The sequence below is a fragment of the Oncorhynchus masou genome, chromosome 22 (assembly GCF_036934945.1).
Source record: "Oncorhynchus masou masou isolate Uvic2021 chromosome 22, UVic_Omas_1.1, whole genome shotgun sequence".
Classification (NCBI taxonomy): Eukaryota; Metazoa; Chordata; class Actinopteri; order Salmoniformes; family Salmonidae; genus Oncorhynchus; species Oncorhynchus masou.
Window position 1 is genome coordinate 35,718,527 of NC_088233.1, and position 26,229 is coordinate 35,744,755.

A 26,229-nucleotide genomic window follows, 5' to 3' on the forward strand; every position below is an offset into this window, starting at 1 on the left:
AATGGTGTGGCTCGGGGCAGGCAGGAGATTAATGGTGTGGCTCGTGGCAGGCAGGAGGTTAATGGTGTGGCTCGGGGCAGACAGGAGATTTATTGTGTGGCTTGGGGCAGGCAGGAGGTTAATGTTGTGGCTCGGGGCAGGCAGGAGATTAATTGTGTGGCTCAGGGCAGACAGGAGGTTAATGGTGTGGCTCGAGGCAGGCAGGAGGTTAATGGTGTGGCTCGGGGCGGGCAGGAGGTTAATGGTGTGGCTCAGTGCAGGCAGGGCGTGGCCCCTGGTCTCCTCTCCACTCAGCTTGGCAATAGAGACACTGTCACAACGCATAGTAGCCTACTGTATGGCCTTTAAGGCTGACAACCATTAGGCCACAACTGCAGGAAAGCAGAATAACAGTTAAATATTTTATCAGGTCAATAATTCAGCAGCTGCCGTGGGAGGCACAGAGATAGGAGAAAGGTGAGAGCAAAGTAGTGAGGGAGAGGGAGGAAGGTATGAGAGGTAGCGGGAGCAAGGGAGAGAGGTAGAGTGAGCATCAGACCCAAGATGACATTCCTCAGGAAGGGCCTGATAACCATGGTAACTGGAGCTGAATGTCATGATGCAGAGTAGTGAAGGGGGGACTAGTGAGCAAGCGACAGAGAAAGAGGGACTATAATGAAGTGGAGGGCTGGCAGCAGTGAGGGGTGTAGTACATACAGTGGGGAGAACAAGTATTTGATACACTGCCAATTTTGCAGGTTTTCCTACTTACAAAGCATGTAGAGGTCTGTAATTTTTATCATAGGTACACTTCAACTGCAAGAGACGGAATCTAAAACAAAAATCCAGAAAATCACATTGTATGATTTTTAAGTAATTCATTTGCATTTTATTGCATGACATAAGTATTTGATACATCAGAAAAGCAGAACTTAATATTTGGTTAAGAAACCTTTGTTTGCAATTACAGAGATCATACGTTTCCTGTAGTTCTTGACCAGGTTTGCACACACTGCAGCAGGGATTTTGGCCCACTCCTCCATACAGACCTCCAGATCCTTCAGGTTTCGGGGCTGTCGCTGGGCAATATGGACTTTCAGCTCCCTCCAAAGATTTTCTATTGGGTTCAGGTCTGGAGACTGGCGAGACCACTCCAGGACCTTGAGATGCTTCTTACGGAGCCACTCCTTAGTTGCCCTGGCTGTGTGTGTTTGGTCGTTGTCATGCTGGAAGACCCAGCCATGATCCATCTGCAATGCTCTTACTGGGGGAAGGAGGTTGTTGGCCAAGATCCCGCGATACATGGCCCCATCCATCCTCCCCTCAATACGGTGCAGTCGTCCTGTCCCCTTTGCAGAAAAGCATCCCCAAAGAATGATGTTTCCACCTTCATGCTTCACGGTTGGGATGGTGTTCTTAGGGTTGTACTTATCCTTCTTCTTCCTCCAAACATGGCGAGTGGAGTTAAGACAAAAATAGAGCCTTTTGGTCTAATCAGACCACATGACCTTCTCTTCTCTGGATCATCCAGATGGTCATTGACAAACTTCAGACGGGCCTGGACATGCGCTGGCTTGAGCAATGGGATCTTGCGTGCGCTGCAGGATTTTAATCCATGACGGCGTAGTGTGTTACTAATGGTTTTCTTTGAGACTGTGGTCCCAGCTCTCTTCAGGTCATTGACCAGGTCCTGTCGTGTAGTTCTGGGCTGATCCTTCACCTTCCTCGTGATCATTGATGCCCCACGAGGTGACATCTTGCATGGAGCCCCAGGCCGAGGGTGATTGACCGTCATCTTGAACTTCTTGAATTGCGCCAGTTGTTGCCTTCTCACCAAGCTGCTTGCCTATTGTCCTGTAGCCCATCCCAGCCTTGTGCAGGTCTACAATTTTATCCCTGATGTCCCTACACAGCCTTCTAGTCTTGGCCTTTGTGGAGAGGTTGGAGTCTGTTTGATTGAGTGTGTGGACAGGTGTCTTTTATACAGGTAACGAGTTCAAACAGGTGCAGTTAATACAGGTAATGAGTGGAGAACAGGAGGGCTTCTTAAAGAAAAACTAACAGGTCTGTGAGAGCCGGAATTCTTACTGGTTGGTAGGTGATCAAATACTTATGTCATGCAATAAAATGCAATTTAATTACATAAAAATCATACAATGTGATTTTCTGGATTTTTGAACTCTACATGCTTTTGTAAGTTGGAAAAACTGCAAAATCGGCAGTGTATCAAATACTTGTTCTCCCCAATGTATCTGAGTTGTGTGTTGTTTCAATTCAGTGTCCATCTAGAAAAGGTACTATGTCTATCTGTAAATCAGAAGCGTCCCGTGGAGAGTAATGACATAAAAATCTAGTATGTTTAGAAGTGGTGAGAGAGTGTGGGAGAGGTTTAAGAGTAGATTGAAAAAAAAACACAGGGAAAGGGAGGGGTGAACAAGGGAGAGGTAACGAAGGACATGAGGGGTTTAGATAGAGGGGGAGGTAGCAAAGGACATGAGTGGTTGAGATGGAAGGAGAAGGGAGAGGTAGCGAAGGACATAACGAGTTGTGAGAAGGAGAAGGGAGAGGTAGCGAAGGACATGAGGAGTTGAGAGAGGGAGAAATGAAAAGGAAGAGGTAGAGAAGGACATGATGGGTTGAGATAGAAGGGAGAGGTAGCAAAGGTCATGAGGATTTGAGATAGAAGGAGAAGGGAGAGGTAGCGAAGGACATGATGGGTTGAGATAGAAGGAGAAGGGAGAGGTAGCGAAGGACATGAGGGGTTGAGAGAGTGAAAAAGAAGAAGGGAGAGGTAGCGAAGGACATGAGGGGTTGAGAGAGGGAGAAGGGAGAGGTAGCGAAGGACATGAGGAGTTGAGATTGAGGGAGAAAGGAGAAGGGAGAGTTAGTGAAGGACATGAGGAGTTGAGATTGAGGGAGAAAGGAGAAGGGAGAGGTAGCGAAGGACATGAGGGGTTGATATGGAAGGAGAAGGGAGAGGTAGCAAAGGACATGAGGGGTTGAGAGAGGGAGAAATGAGAAGGGAGAGGTAGCGAAGGACATGAGGAGTTGAGAGAGGGAGAAATGAGAAGGGCGAGGTAGTGAAGGACATGAGGAGTTGAGAAAGGAGAAGGGAGAGTTAGTGAAGGACATGAGGAGTTGAGATAGAGATGTAGCGAAGGACAGAGGGAGAAGGGAGAGGTAGCAAAGGACATGAGGAGTTGAGATAGAGGGAGAGGTAGTGAAGGACATGAGGAGTTGAGATGAAGAGAGATGTAGCGAAGGACAGAGGGAGAAGGGAGAGGTAGCAAAGGACATGAGGAGTTGAGATAGAGATGTAGCGAAGGACATAGAGGGAGAAGGGAGAGGTAGCAAAGGACATGAGGAGTTGAGATAGAGATGTAGCGAAGGACATAGAGGGAGAAGGGAGAGGTAGCGAAGGACATGAGGAGTTGAGATAGAGATGTAGCGAAGGACATAGAGGGAGAAGGGAGAGGTAGCGAAGGACATGAGGAGTTGAGATAGAGATGTAGCGAAGGACATAGAGGGAGAAGGGAGAGGTAGCGAAGGACATGAGGAGTTGAGATAGAGATGTAGCGAAGGATATAGAGGGAGAAGGGAGAGGTAGCGAAGGACATGAGGAGTTGAGAAAGGAGAAAGGAGAAGGGAGAGTTAGTGAAGGACATGAGGAGTTGAGATAGAGATGTAGCGAGGGAGAAGGGAGAGGTAGCAAAGGACATGAGGAGTTGAGATAGAGGGAGAGGTAGCGAAGGACATGAGGGGTTGAGATAGAGGGAGAAAGATGAAGGAAACCATGTTTGTGGACACAGTCTACTATGATGTCAGGGTCACCATACATGCATACATACAGAGAAGGACACACCTCCCCTTTGACATGGAAGGCATAACTTGTGCTTTGAGTATAACTGTAGATACTGTATTCTAATGTACTATGTTCTTTTCTATTGAATATATTAAATAAGAGGCAATGCTGTCATGATGATGGCTATAGAATTCCCACGCAGAGCTATTGATCACAGTGGACTTTTTGTAGCTGTGTTCTGGGTTTACCTTCAGCTACATTCTTCTCTGCTGGATTATGCTCTACAGGTGTGGCCAGGGGATTATCATAGATGTCGATACCGGAGGCCATTTGGTTTTCACATGGAGCTCCGCGGTGACGGCTGCAGTGACCTTCCTGAAGAATGTCCATGTTGTGCCCCAGGACAGCTAATGCTGCTGAACATTGATCTTTGACCTTTTCCTTCATTGCTAATTCAACTGGGGGTGCTGCTCACAGAAAGACATCCACTCACTGGTCTCTTTCTTCATCTGGAGGCCCTATTCACAATCACAGAGAATAGAAGAGAGACGACGGCAGTATATAGGGCTCTGTAAAATCGGCATTGCAGAGAACGCGCACGGTATCACAGAAACCATACATTAAACAATGGGTTTAACTTTGTAGGGAACCAACTAAATGTATTGAATTTATTCGAAAAGTAATTCATTTGCCCAAGATTATCATAGAACATGAACAAAATGCATCAGTGATTTGTATTTTCCTTCAACTTTCTGAGGTTCAATGGCACAAGAATGCCCCTGTATGTGTGTGCACGTTTGTCTACCACTTAGCGATGATGCTAATATCATGACAACCGTCTTCTGGTAGGTGGAAATACTTTCCCAAAAACCTTCTCAATGAAATGGTAACTACAAAGTAGCTAGTTCCTACCTGGCAGAATAAACTTCGAACATCCAATTTTGTTTTTTGTTTTATTAAAAAAGTGTTTATAGAGCAAAACCCTGAAAAAACTGAAAACTGGAAAAACTAAATGGGGAAAATATGCATGTTGGGAGAGAAAAACATATTTTATAGGGCCCTAAGTATATACAGTAATTGTTTATGAAAATAACTGTTCATGTAATATCAGAGCTTGGTCTCAGGAAATTGGATTAGACCACCGGTCTCTCCTGGGAGAGGAAGAGGAAGCAGCCCACTGTTTAATTGTAATGTGACATGACGGTTTGTCCACAGAGCCCTCATCCCTCTGTATAGTTACTGTACAGTACACAACATGCAGTAAAGGGAGAGCCATAAACGGAAGTGATCAATATTTTCTGTATCCTTATCTGTTCTAGACCCGTAGTGGAGGCTCCGAGGGTGGTTAAACAGCCTCTGCTGTGGTTCTGCTGTATATCAGAGTAGCATCTCTCCATCTGAAGAACTCAGAGCAGGCGTCTGCCACAGAGGCTCCCTGTACAGTACCTTGAGTAGTGGACCATGAGGCCTGAGCAGCAGCTGCTGACAGAGCCAGCCAAGTGATCATGACCACACACACACATTGGGATAATTAACCCTGAGTGATGGATAGCCATCTGTGCATAATGTCCAGCACCTGACTGTTCATAATTACTGTGCAGCCTCTCAGGATCATCAGTGGAGTGGAGGCTGTTCAGCTCACCCACCACACAGACTGTTACAGTGGAACAGGAAGTTGTGTAACCCGGGGGAAAAGTACAAGCCTATTATTCTAGTCCCAGATCTGTTTGTGCTGTATAGCCAGGTCCTACTGTATGGTCATTGGTTATGCCAAACATAACAAATCTGGGACCAGAATAGTATAGTACTGCATGAAACCTAAAAATGTCCTACATTACATTTAACCTGCACCCCTTCTCCTCATCACTATCCTAATCCTCAATTTTGAGCTGTGATCAAAATGTGTTTTTTTTAAGATAAGATAACAGTAGCTAAGAATGGGAGTACATTAGAACATGGGGTGTTGTGGTGATACAGTCTGAGAAGGGTTTATTATAATACCAATAAACAGGCACTTTGTGAGCTTTTAATCCTAATCTGTGCTGGTGCTGGGGAGTAGTGGTGCTGGTACTGGATCTCACAGGGCTGGGTGAGAAGGGCAGGCAGGAAGTCACCTGTTTGATGTGGACCCACACAGGAGCAGGGAGCAGGCAGGGTGCAGCCAGGCTCAGGGAGGGACCAGGGACCTTATATCTCAGCAGGGAGTAGATCGCCTCTGATGGCCCTGCTCTAATTAGGAAGGAAAGGTCACCTCTGTCGCTGCGTTGGCACTAAACAAATGGAGGCCACCTTGACTAGACTAGCCCATGGAGTTTAAAATGCACCATAGTTCACGCTAATAATTTTACATTTCATGGTTTGTAGGTTTCCTCACTACAACGGTGGGATGAGGTTTATTCATTAAGGTGCTATCAGGCTTTCCCTGTATTGGCCGAACGGCTTTTCTTCTTTTCACTTTGGAAAATGTCAATTTGGGATTCAGGAATGTGTACCGTCTCTTTTTCATGGAGCGAGAGACAGAGAGGAGATATACAGAGAGGAGATATACACAGAGGAGATATACACAGAGGAGATATACACAGAGGAGATATACAGAGAGGAGATATACACAGAGGAGATATACAGAGAGGAGATATACAGAGAGGAGATATACAGAGAGGAGATATACAGAGAGGAGATATACAGAGAGGAGATATACAGAGAGGCGATATACAGAGAGGCGATATACATAGAGGAGATATACAGAGAGGAGATATACAGAGAGGAGATATACAGAGAGGCGATATACATAGAGGAGATATACATAGAGGAGATATACAGAGAGGAGATATACACAGAGGAGATATACACAGAGGAGATGTACAGAGAGGAGATATACAGAGAGGAGATATACAGAGAGGAGATATACAGAGAGGAGATATACAGAGAGGAGATATACAGAGAGGAGATATACAGAGAGGAGATATACAGAGAGGAGATATACAGAGAGGCGATATACATAGAGGAGATATACATAGAGGAGATATACACAGAGGAGATATACACAGAGGAGATATACAGAGAGGAGATATACAGAGAGGAGATATACAGAGAGAAAGATATACATAGAGGAGATATACAGAGAGGAGATATACAGCGAGGAGATATACATTATTCAAATCCCTCAGCATCCTTTTAAAGAGAGCCTGCTTACTCTAATGAATGAATGCTGATGAAGATTCTATTCTCCCCAGCCTGGCACAGGGGTGATAATGAATCGCTATGATGTGTTTGTTTGAAGCTGATTTAAATTCAATAGGCAATCACAGTCCCCATTATCCATGTGTGCGTCATTCTATGAAGCAAAATAAAAATGAGAGAGTGATGGGGGAAAAAATCAGTACAGTTACATATCACAATATTATTTTGGACGGTATTATCTTGATACTTCTGTGATGTGTATGCCGAGGAACTTAAAACTTGCTACTCTCTCCACTACTGTTCCACCCCGCTATCCACATCGATGGAACAGTAGTGGAGAGAGTAGCAAGTTTTAAGTTCCTCGGCATACACATCACAGACAAACTGAATTGGTCCACTCACACAGACAGCATCGTGAAGAAGGCGCAGCAGCGCCTCTTCAACCTCAGGAGGCTGAAGAAATTCGGCTTGTCACCAAAGGCACTCACAAACTTCTACAGATGCACAATCGAGAGCATCCTGGCGGGCTGTATCACCGCCTGGTACGGCAACTGCTCCGCCCTCAACCGTAAGGCTCTCCAGAGGGTAGTGAGGTCTGCACAACGCATCATCGTGGGCAAACTACCTGCCCTCCAGGACACCTACACCACCCGATGTTACAGGAAGGCCATAAAGATCATCGAGGACATCAACCACCCGAGCCACTGCCTGTTCACCCCGCTATCATCCAGAAGGCGAGGTCAGTACAGGTGCATCAAAGCTGGGACCGAGAGACTGAAAAACAGCTTCTATCTCAAGGCCATCAGACTGTTAAACAGCCACCACTAACATTGAGTGGCTGCTGCCAACACACTGACACTGACTCAACTCCAGCCACTTTAATAATGGGAATTGATGGGAAATGATGTAAATATATCACCAGCCACTTTAAACAATGCTACCTTATATAATGTTACTTACCCTACATTATTCATCTCATATGCATACGTATATCATCGACTGCATCCTTATGTAATACATGTATCACTAGCCACTTTAACTATGCCACTTTGTTTACATACTCATCTCATATGTATATACTGTACTCTACCATCTACTGTATCTTGCCTATGCTGCTCTGTACCATCACTCATTCATATATCCTTATGTACATATTCTTTATCCCTTTACACTGTGTATAAGACAGTAGTTTAGGAATTGTTAGTTAGATTACTTGTTGGTTATTACTGCATTGTCGGAACTAGAAGCACAAGCATTTCGCTACACTCGCATTAACATCTGCTAACCATGTGTATGTGACAAATAAATTTGATTTGATTTGATACTTTGACTCAAAGTACTCCCTTCACAGAACAGCGCAAACTGGCTCTAACCAGAATAGAAAGAGCAGTGGGAGGCACCGGTGCACAACTGAGCAAGAGGACAAGTACATTAGATTGTCTAGTTTGAGAAACAGAAGCCTCACAAGTCCTCAACTGGCAGCTTCATTAAATAGTACCCGCAACACAACAGTGAAGAGGCAACTCTGGGATGCTGGTCTTCTAGGCAGTGTTCCTCTGTCCAGTGTCTGTATTCTTTTGCCCATCTTAATCTTTTATTTTTATTGGCCAGTCTGAGATATGGCTTTTTCTTTGCAACTCTGCCTAGAAGGCCAGCATCCCGGAATCCCTTCTTCACTGTTGATGTTAAGACTGGTGTTTAGTGGGTACTATTTAACCTCTCTGGGATATGTAACGCTAGCGTCCCACCTGTCCAAAAGCCAGTGAAAATGCAGAGCGCCAAATTCAAATAAATTACTATAAAAATCTAACTTTCATGAAATCACACATGTAAAATACAATTAAAGCTACACGTTGTGAATCCAGCCAACATGTCAGATTTCAAAAAGGGTTTTCGGCAAAAGCAAACAATGCTATTATCTGAGGGTAGCACCTCCGTAAACAAAGAGAGAAAACATATTTCAACCCTGCAGGCACAACATAAAACGCAGAAATCAAAATAGCTTCTTTTGTTGGCACTCCAATATGTCCCATAAACATCACAAATGGTCATTTTGTTAGATTAATTCCGTCGATATATATCTAAAATGTCAATTTATTTGACGCGTTTGATCCAGAAAAACACCGGTTCCAACTTGTGCAACGTGACTACAAAATATCTCAAAAGTTACCTGTAAACTTTGCCAAAACATTTCAAACTACTTTTGTAATACAACTTTAGGTATTTTTTAAAGTAAATAATCGATTAAATTGAAGACTGGATGATCTGTGTTCAATACAGGAAGAAAACAAACTGACTCTACCTTTCTGGTCACGCGCATCTATCTAACAGTACACTTGAAGTGACCCTCGTTTTGAACAGGGGTACTTCATTACACAAAGGAAAAACCTCAACCAATTTCTAACGACTGGTGACATCCAGTGGAAGTGGTAGGAACTGCAAGAAGGTCCCTTAGAAATCAGGATACCCAATGAAATCCCATTGAAAAGAGTGACCTCAAAACAAAAAAACTCTGAATGGTTTGTCCTTGGGGTTTCGCATGCTACATAAGTTCTGTTATACTCAAAGACCGTTTTAGAAACTTCAGAATGTTTTCTATCCAAATCTACTAATAATATGCATATCTTATCTTCTGGGAATGAGTAGGAGGCAGTTGAATTTGGGAATGCATTTCATCCGGATGTGAAAATACTGCCCCCTGTCACCAAGAAGTTAATGAAGCTGCCAGTTGAGAACTTGAGGTATCTGTTTCTCAAACTAAACAATCTAATGTATTTGTCCTCTTGCTCAGTTGTGCACCGGGGCCTCCCACTCCTCCTTCTATTCTGGTTAGAGACCGTTTGCTTTGTTCTGTGAAGGGAGTAGTACACAGCGTTGTATAATATCTTCAGTTTATTGGCAATTTCTTGCATGGAATAGCTTTCATTTCTCAGAACAAGAATAGACTGACGAGTTTCTGGCCATTTTGAGCCTGTAATCGAACCCACAAATGCTGATGCTCCAGATACCCATCTAGTCTAAAGAAGGCCAGTTGTATTGCTTCTTTAATCAGGATAACAGTTTTCAGCTGTGCATAATTGAAAGGGGTTTTCGATTGATCAATTAGCCTTTTAAAATTATAAACTTGGATTAGCTAACGCAACGTGCCATTGGACAGAGGAGTGATGGTTGCTGGTAATGAATGGGTTTATGTACGCCTATGTAGATATTCCATAAAAATCAGCCTTTTCTAGCTACAAATGTAATTTACAACATTAACAATGTCTACACTGTATTTCTGATCAATGTCTATGCTGCATTTCTGATCAATTTGATATTATTTTAAGGGACAAAAATGTGCTTTTGTTTAAACATAAACAAGGACATTTCTAAGTGACCCCAAACTTTTGAACCATGGTGTATACAGTACCAGTCAAACGTTTGGACACACCTACTCATTCCAGGGATTTTCTTTAATTTTACTATTTTTCAGTTTCATAAGGTAGTCACCTTGAATGCATTTTAATTAATGGGTGTGCCTTGTTAAAAGTTCATTTGTTGAATTTCTTTCCTTCTTAAAAAGACAATTTCAGAAAATGATGTCATGGCTTTAGAGGTTTCTGACTGCTAATTGACATCATTTGAGTCAATTGGAGTTGTACCTGTGGATGTATTTCAAGGCCTACCTTCAAACTCAGTGCCTCTTTGCTTGACATCATGGGAAAATCGAAAGAAATCAGCCAAGGACTCCGAAAAAAAATGGTAGACCACAAGTCTGGTTCATCCTTGGGAGCAATTTCCAAACGCCTGAAGGTACCACGTTCATCTGTGCAAACAATAGTACACAAGTATAAACACCATGGGACGATGCAGCAGTCATACCACTCAGGAAGGAGATGCGTTCTGTGTCCTAGAGATTAACGTACTTTGGTGCAAAAAGTGCAAATCAATCCCAGAACAACAGCAAAGGACCTTGTGAGTGAAGATGCTGGAGGAAACAGGTACAAAAGTATCTATATCCACAGTAAAACGAGTCCTATATCGACATAACCTGAAAGGCCACTCAGCAAGGAAGAAGACACTGCTCCAAAACAGCCATAAAAAAGCCAGACTACGGTTTGCAACTGCACATGGGGACAAAGATCGTACTTTTTGGAGAAATGTCCTCTGGTCTGATGAAACAAAAATACAACTGTTTGGCCATAATGACCATTGTTATGTTTGGAGGAAAAAGGGGGAGGCTTGCAAGCTGAAGAACACCATCCCAACCATGAAGCACGAGGGTGGCAGCATCATGTTGTGGGGTTGCTTTGCTGCAGGAGGGGCTGGTGCACTTCACAAAACAGATGGCATCATGAGGGTGGAAAATGATGTGGATATATTGAAGCAACACTCAATACATCAGTCAGGAAGGTAAAGCTTGGTCGCAAATGGGTCTTCCAAATGGACAATGACCCCAAGCATACTTCCAAAGTTGTGGCAAAATGGCTTGAGGACAACAAAGTCAAGGTATTGGAGTGGCCATCACAAAGCCCTGACCTCAATCCCACAGAAAATTTGTGGGCAAAACTGATAAAGCGTGTGTGAGCAAGGAGGCCTACAAACCCGACTCAGTTACACAAGCTCTGTCAGGAGGAATGGGGCAAAATTCACCAAACGTATTGTGGGAAGCTTGTGGAAGGTTACCCAAAACATTTGACCCAAGTTAAAGAATTTAAGGCAACGCTACCAAATACTAATTGACTGTATGTAACTTTCTGACCCACTGGGAATGTGATGAAAGAAATAATTCTCTCTACTATTATTCTGACATTTCACATTCTTAAAATAAAGTGGTGATGCTAACTATGGTGATTCTAATTTTTACTCTGATTAAATGTCAGGAATTGTGAAAAACTGAGTTTAAATGTAATTGGCTAAGGTGTATGTAAACTTACGACTTCAACTGTAACTCTGGGTCATCCTTTCCTGTGGCAGTCCTCATGAGAGACAGTTTCATCATAGCGCTTGATGGTTTTTGCGACTGCACTTGAAGAAACTTTCAAATCTCGTGAAATGTTCCAGATTGACTGACTTTCATGTCTTAAAGTAATGATGGACTGTAATTTCGCTTTGCTTATTTGAGCTGTTCTTGCCATAATATGGACCAAATAGGGCTATCTTCTGTATACCACCCCCTACAACACAACTGATTGGCTTAAACACATTAAAGGCACAGTCAACTTAGTGTATGTATACTTCTGACCCAATGAAATTGTGACACAGTGAATTATAAGTGAAATAATCTGTCTGTAAATAATTGTTGAAAAAAATCCTTGTGTCATGTACAAAGCAGATGCCAAAACTATAGTTTGTTAACAAGAAATTTGTGGAGTGGTTGTAAAACAAATTTGAATGACTCCAACCTTTGTATGTAAACTTCCGACTTCAACTGTATCTCTGTTGCAGAAGATAAGTTCATTAGAGTTACCAGACTCAGAAATTGCAGCCCAAATAAATGCTGCACAGAGTTCAACTGTTTTTATTCATATTTTTTTTATTTAACCTTTATTTAACTAGGCAAGCCAGTTAAGAACAAATTCATATTTACATTGACAGCCTACCCCAGCCAAACCCTAACCCAGATGACACTGGGACAATTGTACACTGCCCTATGGGACTCCCAATCTCGGCTGTTGTGATACAGCCTGGAATCGAGCCAGGGTTTGTAGTGATGCCTCTAGCACTGAGATGCAGTGCCTTAGACCGCTGCGCCACTCAGGAGCCCCCCTGTTCAGAGGAGAAGCATTCATGGTCGAATTGCTGCAAAGAAACCACTACTAAAGGACACCAATAAGAAGAAGACGAGCAATGGACAATGGACATTAGACCGGTGGACATCTGTCCTTTGGTCCGATGAGTCCAAATTTGAGATTTTTGGTTCCAAACGCCGTGTCTTTGTGAGAAAAGGAGTAGGTGAACAAATGATCTTCGCATGTGTGGTTTCCACCGTGAAGCATGGAGAAGGAGGTGTGATGCTGTGGGGGTGCTTTGCTGGTGACACTATCATGGATTAATTTAGAATTCAAGGCACAATTTACCGATATGGCTACCACATCATTCTGCAGCGATACGCCATCCCATCTGGTTTGCGCTTTGTCCCATTATAATTTGTTTTTCAACAGGACAATGACCCTAATCACACCTCCAGGCTGTGTAAGGGCTATTTGACCAAGAAGGAGGGTGCTGGAGTGGTGCATCAGACGACCTGGCCTCCACAATCACCTGACCTCAACCCAATTGAGATGGTTTGGGAGGAGTTGGACCGTAGAATGATGGAAAAGCAGCCAACAAGTTTTCAGCATATGTGGGAACTCCTTCAACACTGTTGGAAAAGCATTCCCCATGAAGCTGGTTGAGAGAATGCCAAGAGTTTGCAAAGCTGTCATCAAGGCAAAGGGTGGCTACTTTGAATAATCTAAAATATAATGTATATTTGAATTTCTTTAACACTTTTTTGGTTACTACTTGATTCCAAATGTGTTATTTCATAGTGTTGATGTCTTCACTATATTGAAAACTTCCACCTTGCATTGGCCATTCCATTCAAAATGTTCTGGACAAGTTACTGCCTGTGGGCCTACAGCACATAAACAGTATGTGTCCATTTTTATTGTAAGATGTTAGCCGTCCAATATCATGAGAACATCTGAGTCGCACAAAACAGCTTTCTAGTGTTCAACCGCCATATTCTGCTTGACTGCTGGACAATAAAGGCCTGATAAAATGTGTGGCCTTCTCTAAGGGCCAGTAGTGGGAGATGACACAGGGATGTGGCCCTAAGCTGCCTTTTGAACAGTTGAATGGATGTGGAGTGTGGAGGCAATCTGAGTCAGAGGCAGTGGGTGTCAGTTGGAGATAAATGCCCTTTTGAGTTTATATCAGTCAGGGGTCAGTGGAGATCGTTCCTATCAGGCCGTGCGTGGATTTGTTTTTGTTTTGACTCTTGAAACCGTCTATAGTGGAGGAGGTGTGGCCTACAGGGCTCCATCCAACTGAGTTCACAGGGCCTGTACTTAAAGGTTAGGCTTACTAGGAGACAGAGAGCCTTTTTTACATTCAGCGTCACTACGTCAAGGGAAATATGGTATTCTTTCTAACAAAGACATATATGTTTTAAGATGTTGTATATTCCTGGAAATAATCAGAATTCTTGTAAACATAACTGCTTTGAAAACATAGCTTGTCGAAAAAAGTTGTCTCTTGGTACAACTTAACCCGGGAATGGGGTAATTTGAGCATCGGGACAAGGTCAGTTGAGCTGCCTTGGGATATGTGGGTGATCGTGTCCTGTGTCAGTGGGTGATGGTGCTGGTAGGTCAAAGTTTAATTCATGGAATAGGGGTGTGGCATATTGTATATCTTAAATGTATGCCTACATTCAAATATAGATCTCGCTGTTCAATATGACTTACCCTTCCATTTCTTGACCAGTTGTATGGGTAAGGGATGTTGTTTCGATGTGCCAATTTCTCTACATTTGAGGCAACTAAAGGGGCTGAAAATGGTCCTGTGATTCTTGATATGTTTATCAAAGACCTTAAGACCTTATGTTCCTGCTCTGTCATAGCCTCGTTTCACACAACTCCATGTGTTTCTTGTTTGTCAATGTACCTCTTCAGTGTCATTCAGTCTATTTTATTTAGCCCTTGCTGCTGCTCAAATGGACATCTCCCTTTTCTTACTTGACACAAAGAGTTCTACATGAAACATAAACGAGTTCTACCTGGAACCAGAAAGGGTTTTCCTAAGGGCACCGCGAAAGAACCCATATAACCCACAGAAAGGGTTCTCCTTTTTGGAGCCCTTTTTTCTAAGATTTAGGACCTCTTAATGGCGCTTATAGAGACCCCAAATTATGTATCTACTTTGGTTTAGATACGAGCATAATGAAACCTGTAACACAATACATTCATTTGACTTGGTAAAAATCTGTGTTTTGGACCTAACTTGCTTACCACTTTGTCCATGTGGTTTCTTCACAGACTCCATGAAAATATGACATCTTCATAAATATTTGGTCACATGGTTACTTTTGTATATGGTTTCCTAGAAACAAGGGGTGGCTCAACTAACCATTTGACTCAACTTACCACACTCTCCCCTAGTATGGAAATACAGGTGGTAATATTACAGCTGGAGCTTCTTGGTATGTATTTTAGTGTGTCAGACCTTAATGGTGATAGCAGTTCCTGTGCTGGGTTCCAGATGTCCCCAGGCCTTTCGTGTTGATGTGAACACAGCAGTCTCTCTCTCCCACCAGGGAAAAAACGGTATGGCATAGAGAGAATCTCCTGAGATACCAAATTGGCAATTCCAACTTGATTCGCATTTTCTCTCTCTCCCCTTAAAGCTATTCTCTATTTCTCACGCTTGTTTTTGTGCTGATTTTGGTTGAAGTGTTCCTCTCTCTCCTTGCTCAGTTGGCTGGTCTAGCCTCTTTCCCCAGGTTAGGACTGCAGAGCGAGTCTGACCTAAAATGCTGGGCTTTGTCACAGCTAAGCTGCCCAGCTCTCCTGCTAAAAGGAACAAAACGCTCTTTTCAGGACCTTGGCTGCAGACACTGCATGGCTTTGTGTTAGTGTAACTTTGGACCAATGCTACATAAAGAAGTGAGAATGACATCAGGGCAATTATGTAAGGAAGGGAAGTGTTGAGCAAGTGAGGAGATTAGAGGAAGGGAGAAAGCACTGTTTTATTTTTTTGCATGCCTCATCCTGTCCACCATTAAAGAGGAGATTGCAGGTACAGTGGGGCAAAAATGTATTTAGTCAGTCACCTATTGTGCAAGTTCTCCCACTTAAAAAGATGAGAGAGGCCTGTAATTGTCATCATAGGTACACTTCAACTGTGACAGACAAAATGAGAGAAAAAAATCCAGAAAATCACATTGTAGGATTTTTAATTAATTTATTTGCAAATTATGGTGGAAAATAAGTATTTGGTCAATAACAAAAGTTTATCTCAATACTTTGTTATATACCCTTTGTTGGCAATGACAGAGGTCAAACGTTTTCTGTAAGTCTTCACAAGGTTTTCACACACTGTTGCTGGTATTTTGGCCCATTCCTCCCCTCGTATGGTTCTGGGATTTTTGCTCACCGTTCTTGTGATCATTTTGACCCCACGGGGTGAGATCTTGCGTGGAGCCCCAGATCGAGGGAGATTATCAGTGGTCTTGTATGTCTTCCATATCCTAATAATTGCTCCCACAGTTGATTTCTTCAAACCAAGCTGCGTACCTATTGCAGATTCAGTCTTCCCAGCCTGGTGCAGGTCTACAATTTTGTTTCTGGTGTCCTTTGACAGCTCTTTGGTCTTGGCCATAGTGGAGTTTGGAGTGTGACTGTTTGAGGTTGTGGACAGCTGTCTTTTATACTGATAACAAGTTCAAACAGGTGCCATTAATACAGGTAACGAGTGAAGGACAGAGGAGCCTCTTAAAGAAGACGTTTACAGGTCTGTGAGAGCCAGAAATCTTGCTTGTTTGTAGGTGACCAAATACTTATTTTCCACCATAATTTGCAAATAAATAAATAAAAAATCCTACAATGTGATTTTCTGGATTTTTTTTCTAATTATGTCTGTCATAGTTGAAGTGTACCTATGATGAAAATTACAGGCCTCTCTCATCTTTTTAAGTGGGAGAACTTGCACAATTGATGACTGACTAAATACGTTTTTTGCCCCACTGTAGGTGTGTGTGTGAGCAGACCAATGTGTATCCGGTGTGTAGATCATTATCAATGATTTTGTGTATTGATCAGCTTCAGAGCAGCAGCAGCAGCTGGTGAAACATAGAGGCTGAGGAGGTTTTTTTTCCCTTCTTAGTGATGCCCATGACCTTTACTCTGTTGGTAACTAGGGACCTGATTGGTGCTGTGAGTGACAAACAGGCAGCAGCTGCTGTGTCAAAGCTGTAGCATGTCCCAGCACATACTAGAGCCTGTCAATCAAACTCTGGTGGGTGTCAACTGCACATGGTCATTCAGAGAGGGCACACGGGTCAATGACTCCCTACACTACTATGTTATCACACTCCAATACTCAGGGTGGGTTGGTAGGTGGTTGTTCCATTTCAATATGGACTAGGAGCGGAGCCCACAGGATGTGGGTGGGATTAGCAGCTGCAGAGATGAGAGGCAGAGTAGTGGTCCATAAACACACACACACACGACGCCCAGCCTGTAATTGAGTCACTGTTGCATAACTCTCTAGCCAGGCAGTGGGGGGTCGGTAATAAGGGCTGAAACACTTTCCCAGACCCAGTGCTCAGTTCGGGACATTGTGACTAGTTTTTGGGGTGATGCGGGGAAGGCAGGATCACTCCTTCCAGGATGCTCCTCTCCTGTAACCTTTGCATTTGTAGACACTAGTGGAATGAAAAACAGTTATTTCATTTCAGCTCCTAGATTTAGATATCTCTACCCTTACAAAAAAAGATTGCAGTTTTGAAACTGCAGTAACTGCAGTCAGCTGTGGTGTTTTGGACTCAGTCATTGCAGAATAGTGAAACTGCAATTATAGTGCACTGTAACTGCAGTTACACTGCACAATTACAGTAAAAAAATATATATTTTGGAGGCAATATTTGCAGTGTTCTACTGTTATACTGCACTCTAACTGCAATTGTTTTTCATACGGGTATTTTTTAATTACACTGTAATTTTAGAAGTATTATCTTTGCACAGGAATTACCTCTCTGATTGTATTGTGATATGGATACTTAATGTGAGTGCTATATCTGTTCCTTTCTACAGGCTGATGTTTTCCTCTCTACAGGCTTGTGTGTATTGGGCGGCAGCTAGCCTAGTGGTTAAGAGTGTTGGGAAAGTAACTGAAAAGATGCTGGTTCAAATCCCTTAGCTGACTAAGTGAAAAATCTGTCAATGTGCCCTTGAGCAAGGTACTTAACCATAATTGCTCCTGTAAGTCTCTCTGGATAAGAATGGTTACTAAATTACAAATATGTAAATGTACTGTATTAAAGGTGCTATGTATAATGTACCTGTTGTTCCTCTCCCTCCTCAGGCTGATGCTAAGATGGTGTGTGACGTGGTGAGTCGTATGGAGGACACTGAGCCCTACTCTCCTGAGCTCCTGGGGGCTATGATCCGCCTGTGGTCTGACTCCGGCATCCAGGAGTGCTTCAGCCGCGCCAGAGAATACCAGCTCAATGACTCTGCCCAATAGTGAGTACTACTTTACCTCTACTGCCCCCCATAGGAGGACCTAGTGCTGCAGGATCAATACAACTCTCATTACTCTGCTCCAATCGATGAAAGTGTTTATGGATCACACATACATAAATGTCATCCACTTACTACATTAATTGATGTCCATGTGACATTAGTCATATACAACAAATATGAAGCAACTTTTTTGTGTTTTATAGACAAATTAGTTTGAGGCCCAAAGTGAATTGGTAAATTCCTGTGCTCGGTTGTAAATCAATTGGTATCAAACACACACTACCGATCAAAAATTGTTGAACACTTACTCATTTTAGGGTTTTCTTTATTTTTTACTAATTTCTACATTGTAGAATAATAGTGAATATATCAAAACAATGAAATAACACATGGAATCATGTAGTTACCAAAAAAGTGTTAAACAAATAAAAATACATTTTATATTTGAGATTCTTCAAATAGCCACCTTTTGACTTGATGACAGCTTTGCACACTCTTGGCATTCTCTCAAACAGCTTCATGAGGTCGTCACCTGGAATGCATTTCAATTAACACGTGTGCCTTCTTAAAAGTTAACTTGTGAATTTATTTCCTCAATGTGTTTGAGCCAATCAGTTGTGTTGTGACAAGGTAGGGGGAGTATACAGAAGATAGCCCTATCTGGTAAAAGACAGAGTCCATATTATGGCAAGAACAGCTCAAATAAGCAAAGAGAAATGACAGTCCATCATTACTTTAAGACATGAAGGTCAGTCAATAGGAAAAATGTCAAGAACATTGAAAGTTTCTTCAAGTGCAGTCGCAAAAACCATCAAGCGCTATGATGAAACGGGCTCTCATGAGGACAGCCACAGGAATGTTCAGAAGTTCTTTAGAGTTACCAGCCCCCGAAATTGCATCTCACAGAGTTCAAGTAACAGACACATCTCAACATCAACTGTTCAGAGGAGATTATGTGAATCAGGCCTTCATGGTCGATTTGTTGCACCTGCAAAAACGATTGCTCTGATGTGCGAGTGCCTTTTGAATTGCTGCAAAGAAACCACTACTAAAGGACACCAATAATAAGAAGAGACTTGCGAGCAATGGACATTAGACTGGTGGAAATTTGGAGTCCAAATTTGTGATTTCTTATTCCAACTGCTGTCTTTGTGAGACGGTTTGGGAGAAAAGATGATCTCTGCATGTGTTTTTCCCACTGTGAAGCATGGAGGAGGAGGTGTTATGGTGTGGGGGTGCTTTGCTGGTGTCACTCTGAAATATTTAGAATTTATCGGCACACTTAACCAGCATGGCTACCACAGCATTTTGCAGCGATACACCATCCCATCCCATCTGGTTTGGACTTAGTCCCACTATCATTTATTTTTCAACAGGACAATAACCCAACCCACCTCCAGGTTGTGTAAGGGCTATTTTACCAAGAAGGAAAGTGATGGAGTGCTGCATCAGATGACCTGGCCTCCACCAAATTGAGAGGGTTTAGGATGAGTCGGACCTCAGAGTGAAGGAAAAGCAGCCAACAAGTGCTCAGCATATGTGAGAACTCATTCAAGGCTGTTGGAAAAGCATTCCAGGTGAAGCTGGTTGAGAGAATGCCAAGAGTGTACAAAGCTGTCATCAATGCAAAGGGTGGCTATTTTAAATAGATAATATAAAGTATATAAAGTATATTTTGAATTGTTTAACACATTTTTGGTTACTACATGATTCCATATGTGTTATTTCATAGTTGTGATGTCTTCACTATCATTCTAGTATTTAGAAAATAGTAAAAAAATAAATAAAGATAAACCCTTGAATGAGTAGGTGTTCTAAAACTTTTGACCTGTAGTGTATGTATGATCAGGGCCTAAAATTAATAACCGGCCCTCACCAAATGACAATGCGGGTAGATTTTGGCATTGGTGGGTAAGATGTCTATTTCACAAGCCATGTTGGCTGATGGACAGGGCTCTACAGTGTGAGCATTTCCCTCGCATTTGTGAAGAAAAATCGTCAAGTATGAATACAGTTATAGCTAAATAAATGCTGCAGTAGCTGTTTTCAAAGTATTTCTGCCGTTTTGTTCCTATAGCCTATCCCACCTCGAGCTTCAACACTGCCTGGCTGGGGACTGTGCACACATGAACAACTAAGTGAAGGATTCATTTTTAAGAGTGCTGCGCACAGGCATAAAAGTCAGTCTATTTTGCTTGAAACGAAAGTCTACTGAAGTGAGACTTTGTCCTTGTGTTTCTTGGCTATTTACAATGTTTTGTTCACAAGCTAGGTTGTTTTCCAATGTTTGAGTTTCAACCGCTAGGGAAGAGAAGACAATGCGGCTACTAGTCAGGGGCTGCAGTCCAAACTCAAAGTAGACAGCCCTTGGCCCTAAACCCTCATCCTTTGAATGACGTTTTACATCCGAGTGTTTGGAGAGGGAGAGATGTTTGGAGAGGCAACGTCCTTGGTGGAAATCTTGAAGTTGTGCTTAAAGACAATCAACCTATAGCTATTAATGTACCTAGCTAGCTAACAATTCTGTAGTTTGGTCATTTATTCCAATACATTTCAGAATTCCCAAAAATATGTTTATGAAGCTAACTACGTTTTATAGGCTCCTCACTACGAGACTAAACCAATTTGCCAATGCTAAAATCTATGTAATTTTTATATATTTATTTTTAGCAAGCTAGCATCATGAATTGTTGGTCATATCAACCCCACAAGTGATCAAAGTTTTTCACTCGCTCCGTCAAGCTAAATTGAGGGCCGAGTGGGCAACGTTTGTGAATTGGACCTCCACTTAAGATGGCAAACAAATTGCATCCGGTTTCGATGGGGATTCCCCAAAGTGGCTATTGTGAGGGCTGAGGGGGTAAAAATAACATGTTTGGAATGCAGCCATGCTCTCAATCTCACAGGCACAAACATGACTTGAGTCACATTACCACGGTAACCATTAAAAGGGCAGGTGAACATTTTTGTCTCGTCTGTGATATTTTGGTTAAAAGACTCGAGTCATAAAATATTAAATTAAACAATGTACCACATTACTTCTTACTAGTAATAGATGTATTGTTTTTAGAAACATTACAAAGCATGCTCATCTGTTATTTTGTGTTTTGCTGGTGTGATTTTAGCAACAATCGCAAAACAATTGGGCTGGTTAAGAAATCTAAGTTGCTGGAAAGTAATCTGAAAGTAACTGAAAGTAATCCGATTACGTTACTGAGTTTGGGTAATCCAAAAGTTATGTTATTGATTACAATTTTGGACAGAACTGTAAACGAATACTTTTAGAAAGTAACCTACCCAACCCTGAGGACTAGTGTGGAGAACAACAGCGTGTAGAACAGCAGTGATGTAGACTGGAGCAGGATAGAGAGGGAATGATTAAAGGACATAGCCAGTAGTGAGTTGCTCAGCTTCTCTGAGGTGGCTTAAGCCCATAGTATTGCATTCCTGAGAAAATTCATTTATATTAGTGTGTCCTGCGAAAGGTCACGAAACACATTTATTTCACATTTACATGGAACACAATTAATTGTGTTGTAAATGTCATAGCATTTAGGAATGATGTTTGATTACTGGTAGTCCAGGATATCATTCAAGACGAATTCAGTTTTGTCCGGATCTGCATTATAGAAACGTTGCATAACACTTTGAGGTGATATGGATGGATATGTCTATCAATGTCTTTTGACATATGAAAGCAGCCCACATGATATGTAGAGTTAAGAGTCATGGTACTCAGAGCAGTCTCTCTCTCTCTCTCCCCTCTCTCTCTCAGTGGCCCTGGATATGACCTCAGTGATATATTATCAGTGTGTGGATACTCTTCATTTGTGACCCATTTAGTTTCAATGTGCACATTTATTACACTGGTAAAGTGTGTTCTCAGACAGTGCTCTTGTGAGGAGTATGTTTACCAAAAGCACCATTTTAAGATTTGTAGTCAAAGTACACATTGTTCTTCTCATCAATTGAAATAATATGTTGCTATTTAAAGAATAAAAAATACAATTTAAAAAGCATATATCATAGCTCCCAACTAGATCATACATGGCAGCCATTTTGTGCTACAGAGCTCACCACCCATCAGCATCACAGAAGCAGTGCTGTGATTTATCACAAACTTTGCCAGAGGCCCATCAGATAAGTTGTTACCATGTGTGGCTCATCCCCACTCCCTATGTGGAAGGCCCCCCAACCCCAACAAACATGAGGGGTAGGAGGGGTAAACAGACTTCCTGCAATTATTCAAAATGTTCCATGTGGCAGATAGAAACGTGTTGTTTTATAGATTGTTATGCAATTGTTTTTGTTTTTTGCCATGAGAATTTTGCCTTGAGAATTTCCTGCTACTCTAAACATTTTGATTTGAGGCTAAGAGAAACTGTTAAACTGTTTTAAAGTAACAGTGAAAATCGTACTTTTAAAAGTTAATTCTGTTAACTCATACCTAAATAATGTTGTTGACTCATCCTACACTCGTATTTGTGGCCAAAATATAAATGGGAAAACACTTCAAAAACCCCCACCTCAAACTTGAATCTCAAACAGATCGTTTTAAAAAATGCTGAGGAGGATGAGCTGGGCAATCAGCGGTCTACTCGTATTAATCTTTTTAATCATGGGTCTACTCGTATTAATCTTTTTAATCATGGGTCTACTCGTATTAATCTTTTTAATCATGGGTCTACTCGTACTCGTATTAATCTTTTATTAATCTTTTTAATCATGGGTCTACTCGTATTAATCTCTTTAATCATGGGTCTACTCGTATTAATCTTTTTAATCATGGGTCTACTCGTATTAATCTTTTTAATCATGGGTCTACTCGTATTAATCTTTTTAATCATGGGTCTACTCGTATTAATCTTTTTAATCATGGGTCTACTCGTATTAATCTTTTTAAATCATGGGGTTTAATCTTTTTAATCATGGGCATTTAATCTTTTTAATGTATTAATCTCTTTAATCGGTCGTATTAATCTTTTTAATCATGGGCATTAATCTTTTAATAATGTATTAATCTCTTTAATCATGGGTCTACTCGTATTAATCTTTTTAATGATCAGTTGACTCGCATTTATCTTTTTAATGATCGGTTTACTCGCATTTATCTTTTTAATGATCGGTCTACTCGCATTAATCTTTTTAATCATCGTCTACTGGTATTCATCTTTTTAATCATTGGTCAACTCATATTCATCTTTTTAATCATTGATCTACTTGTATTCATCTTTTTAATCGTCGTTATATGCCCACACCATTCTGTTGTTGGGGTATGCCCACACCATTCTGTTGTTGGGGTATGCCCACACCATTCTGTTGTTGGGGTATGCCCACACCATTCTGGTGTTGGGGTATGCCCACACCATTCTGGTGTTGGGGTATGTCCACACCATTCTGTTGTTTGGGTATGCCCACACCATTCTGTTGTCGGGGTATGCCCACACCATTCTGTTGTCGAGGTATGCCCACACCATTCTGTTGTCGAGGTATGCCCACACCATTCTGTTGTCGAGGTATGCCCACACCATTCTGTTGTCGGGGTATGCCCACACCATTCTGTTGTCGGGGTATGCCCACACCATTCTGTTGTCGGGGTATGCCCACACCATTCTGTTGTCGGGGTATGCCCACACCATTCTGTTGTCGGGGTATGCCCACACCATTCTGTTGTTGGGGTATGCCCACACCATTCTGTTGTTGGGGTATGCCCACACCATTCCAACACAGAAAAGCTACTTCATTATAATTTTTTAGAAGGAAAATTATTTCACTCATATTGTAATTAGTTATAGATCATATTTCATAGGAATCTGGAAAAACGGGACAGTTACTTTAAAGGTTGACTTTGGGCAAAAAACGCAAAATAAAGGCTTTAAAAATGTATAACTGATCAACGCATCATCATGCCATATCATCTCATGCTTAAAAAAAAATTCTGAATAAGATATTTGGCTCCAGTAGTGTCATTTCTTACCGATCTCCACATTTTTTACCGATCTCCACATTTTTTACCGATCTCCACATTTCTTACCGATCTCCTGCAATTCTACACATTTTACCATTCCTTATCACGTGTTCATATGCTATCTGGGGGGCCTCAAACCAAAAAATGTATTAATAAGATGTCACTCATATTGTCATTAATTCTAATATGAAGAGTTACTCATATTTATTTTAAAGAAATTACTTGGGGGAATGAATCAACCTGTTTTGACATGTCCCCCCCATCCCTCGTGGCAATTTCGCCTATGCCAAGAATCTTCCAACTGGAACTTTGGGGAAACCAGAGAATTTATTGAAAGCTTCCAGAATTTTGCAACCCCAGGTATACCACAGGACACTTAGTTCTCTCTGTTTTCTCTGTTCTCCTCTTTCGGCCCTCTACTTTCTGAACTCTCTTTTTTTCTGTGAATCGCTCTCTTTAGCGCCACCTCTTTCCTTGCTATTTCCCTCCCCTTGATCTCACCAACTCCTTTCTTTCCCGCCACATCAACCATCCCTGCTCCCCTCCTTCTCTCCTTTCCTCCTTCTCTCCTCCCTCTCCAACACCAGCCTTTGGAGTGATTGGGAGCAGCCGACAGCAGGCATGGTGCTGAGAGGTTTTGCCATGCAGAGCACTCAAGCTGGACAATGAGGAGGAGGGGAAAGGGGGAGAGAGAGAAGGGTGGAGGTGTGTTTGGGGGGGAGTTACTGGCAGGGAGCCAGTAGTAAGGGACAGATGAGTCCCCCATACAAAAGAGAGTCCCCTCCTACGCACCCCACCTCTACACCATTTCAACAGACCCCAGATGACCCAGTCTTATCCTCCCAGCATAGATAGAACCTCATCACTATTCATATTGGTAGGGAGAGCATGACGCTTACATCACCACTGGGTCTCAGAGCCACAGAACTGCTATATTACATCAGATACCAGACCTCAAATCCCTTTGGATTGTATTCATCATGTTAGTTATTGGTGGACAATATGGATGTTAGTTTAATGAACTCCAGTAAATATTTCAAGTGAGTTTGGGCTGGAAGATAAGTCAGAAATCATATTTAATTCAGACCACGCTGATATCCAGTTGGATAGAAATGTTAATTGTGTCATGGCAGAGGAGTAAACACACGTAGACACGTTCTGCTGCTTAGTCCTCATTGGACTGTGCTCTTTCTGTTCCAAAGTAGACGGCAATGAAACTATGATACTATTGTATGAGACTAGACTGTACAAGTTACCACTCACAGTCCTTCATGGAAATCCCTCTTTTATATAGCCAGCTGAAATTTGCATTGGCAGTTTTTATTTGAGGATAAACAATACATCATAATGGGGAGAGAGGCAAACACAGATAGGAGGAATGGAAGGAAGAAAGGAGAGCGAGAGAGAACAAATCAGTGATGGACAAAGAGGGGAGAGACAGAGAGGGTGGCAGAGGAGAGTGTGCTAACTTGTAATATTTAAACAGTAAGGAGGAGCTGTAACCTATATATTCTCATTATATCTTGTTTATGCTCTTTTGGTTTAGAAGAATAACTTAGAGGGGAAATGTGCTTTTTGTTAGGGCTGGTTGATATGTTGTAAGAACTGATATTGTGGTATGAATATGATGTGCATGAATCAAACATTAATTGACAGTAATGACTGTGTTCCCTGTTGTGTTGATGTCGCCCCCTGGATGCAGTGAGGTTTACTTCATCTCTCTGTGCAGGTGGGCTGGCCTGTTATGGCAGGGCAGGGTGAATCCGCTCTATGGAGAAGTTTCATCTGAATTTAAATGGCCATGTCAGTGTTAGCTTTGGACACACTTTGTAGAGATATGACATCTCATTCCACTTCCAGCAGTTGCATAATAGGTCTCCCCCACTGCTCTTCCTCTATCTCCCTGGCCTGCCTCCATCCTCTCTTTCTTTCTTTTTCTTTCTTTGTTTCTTTCTTTCTCCCTGTGTTATTTTCTCTGCCCCTCTCCTTATATTATGAACAGGGAAGCAGTACTATGGACACAGCCATAGGCACTACTGTTAATGAGCTGCATTAGTTCTGGGCAGCCTGCCACTCAAACAGAGAGCTTG

General features: G+C 42.0%; 1 protein-coding gene across 2 annotated transcripts in view; it reads left to right on the top strand.

The window, feature by feature from the left end:
- Nucleotides 1–26,229, top strand: part of LOC135509397 (guanine nucleotide-binding protein G(o) subunit alpha) — a 147,606-nt gene that overhangs the window by 97,497 nt on the left and 23,880 nt on the right. For both annotated transcript variants that reach the window (XM_064930026.1, XM_064930025.1), the window contains exon 4: nt 18,011–18,171. In XM_064930026.1, the coding sequence (XP_064786098.1) occupies nt 18,011–18,171 (161 nt within the window). The remainder of the gene's footprint in view (nt 1–18,010; nt 18,172–26,229) is intronic.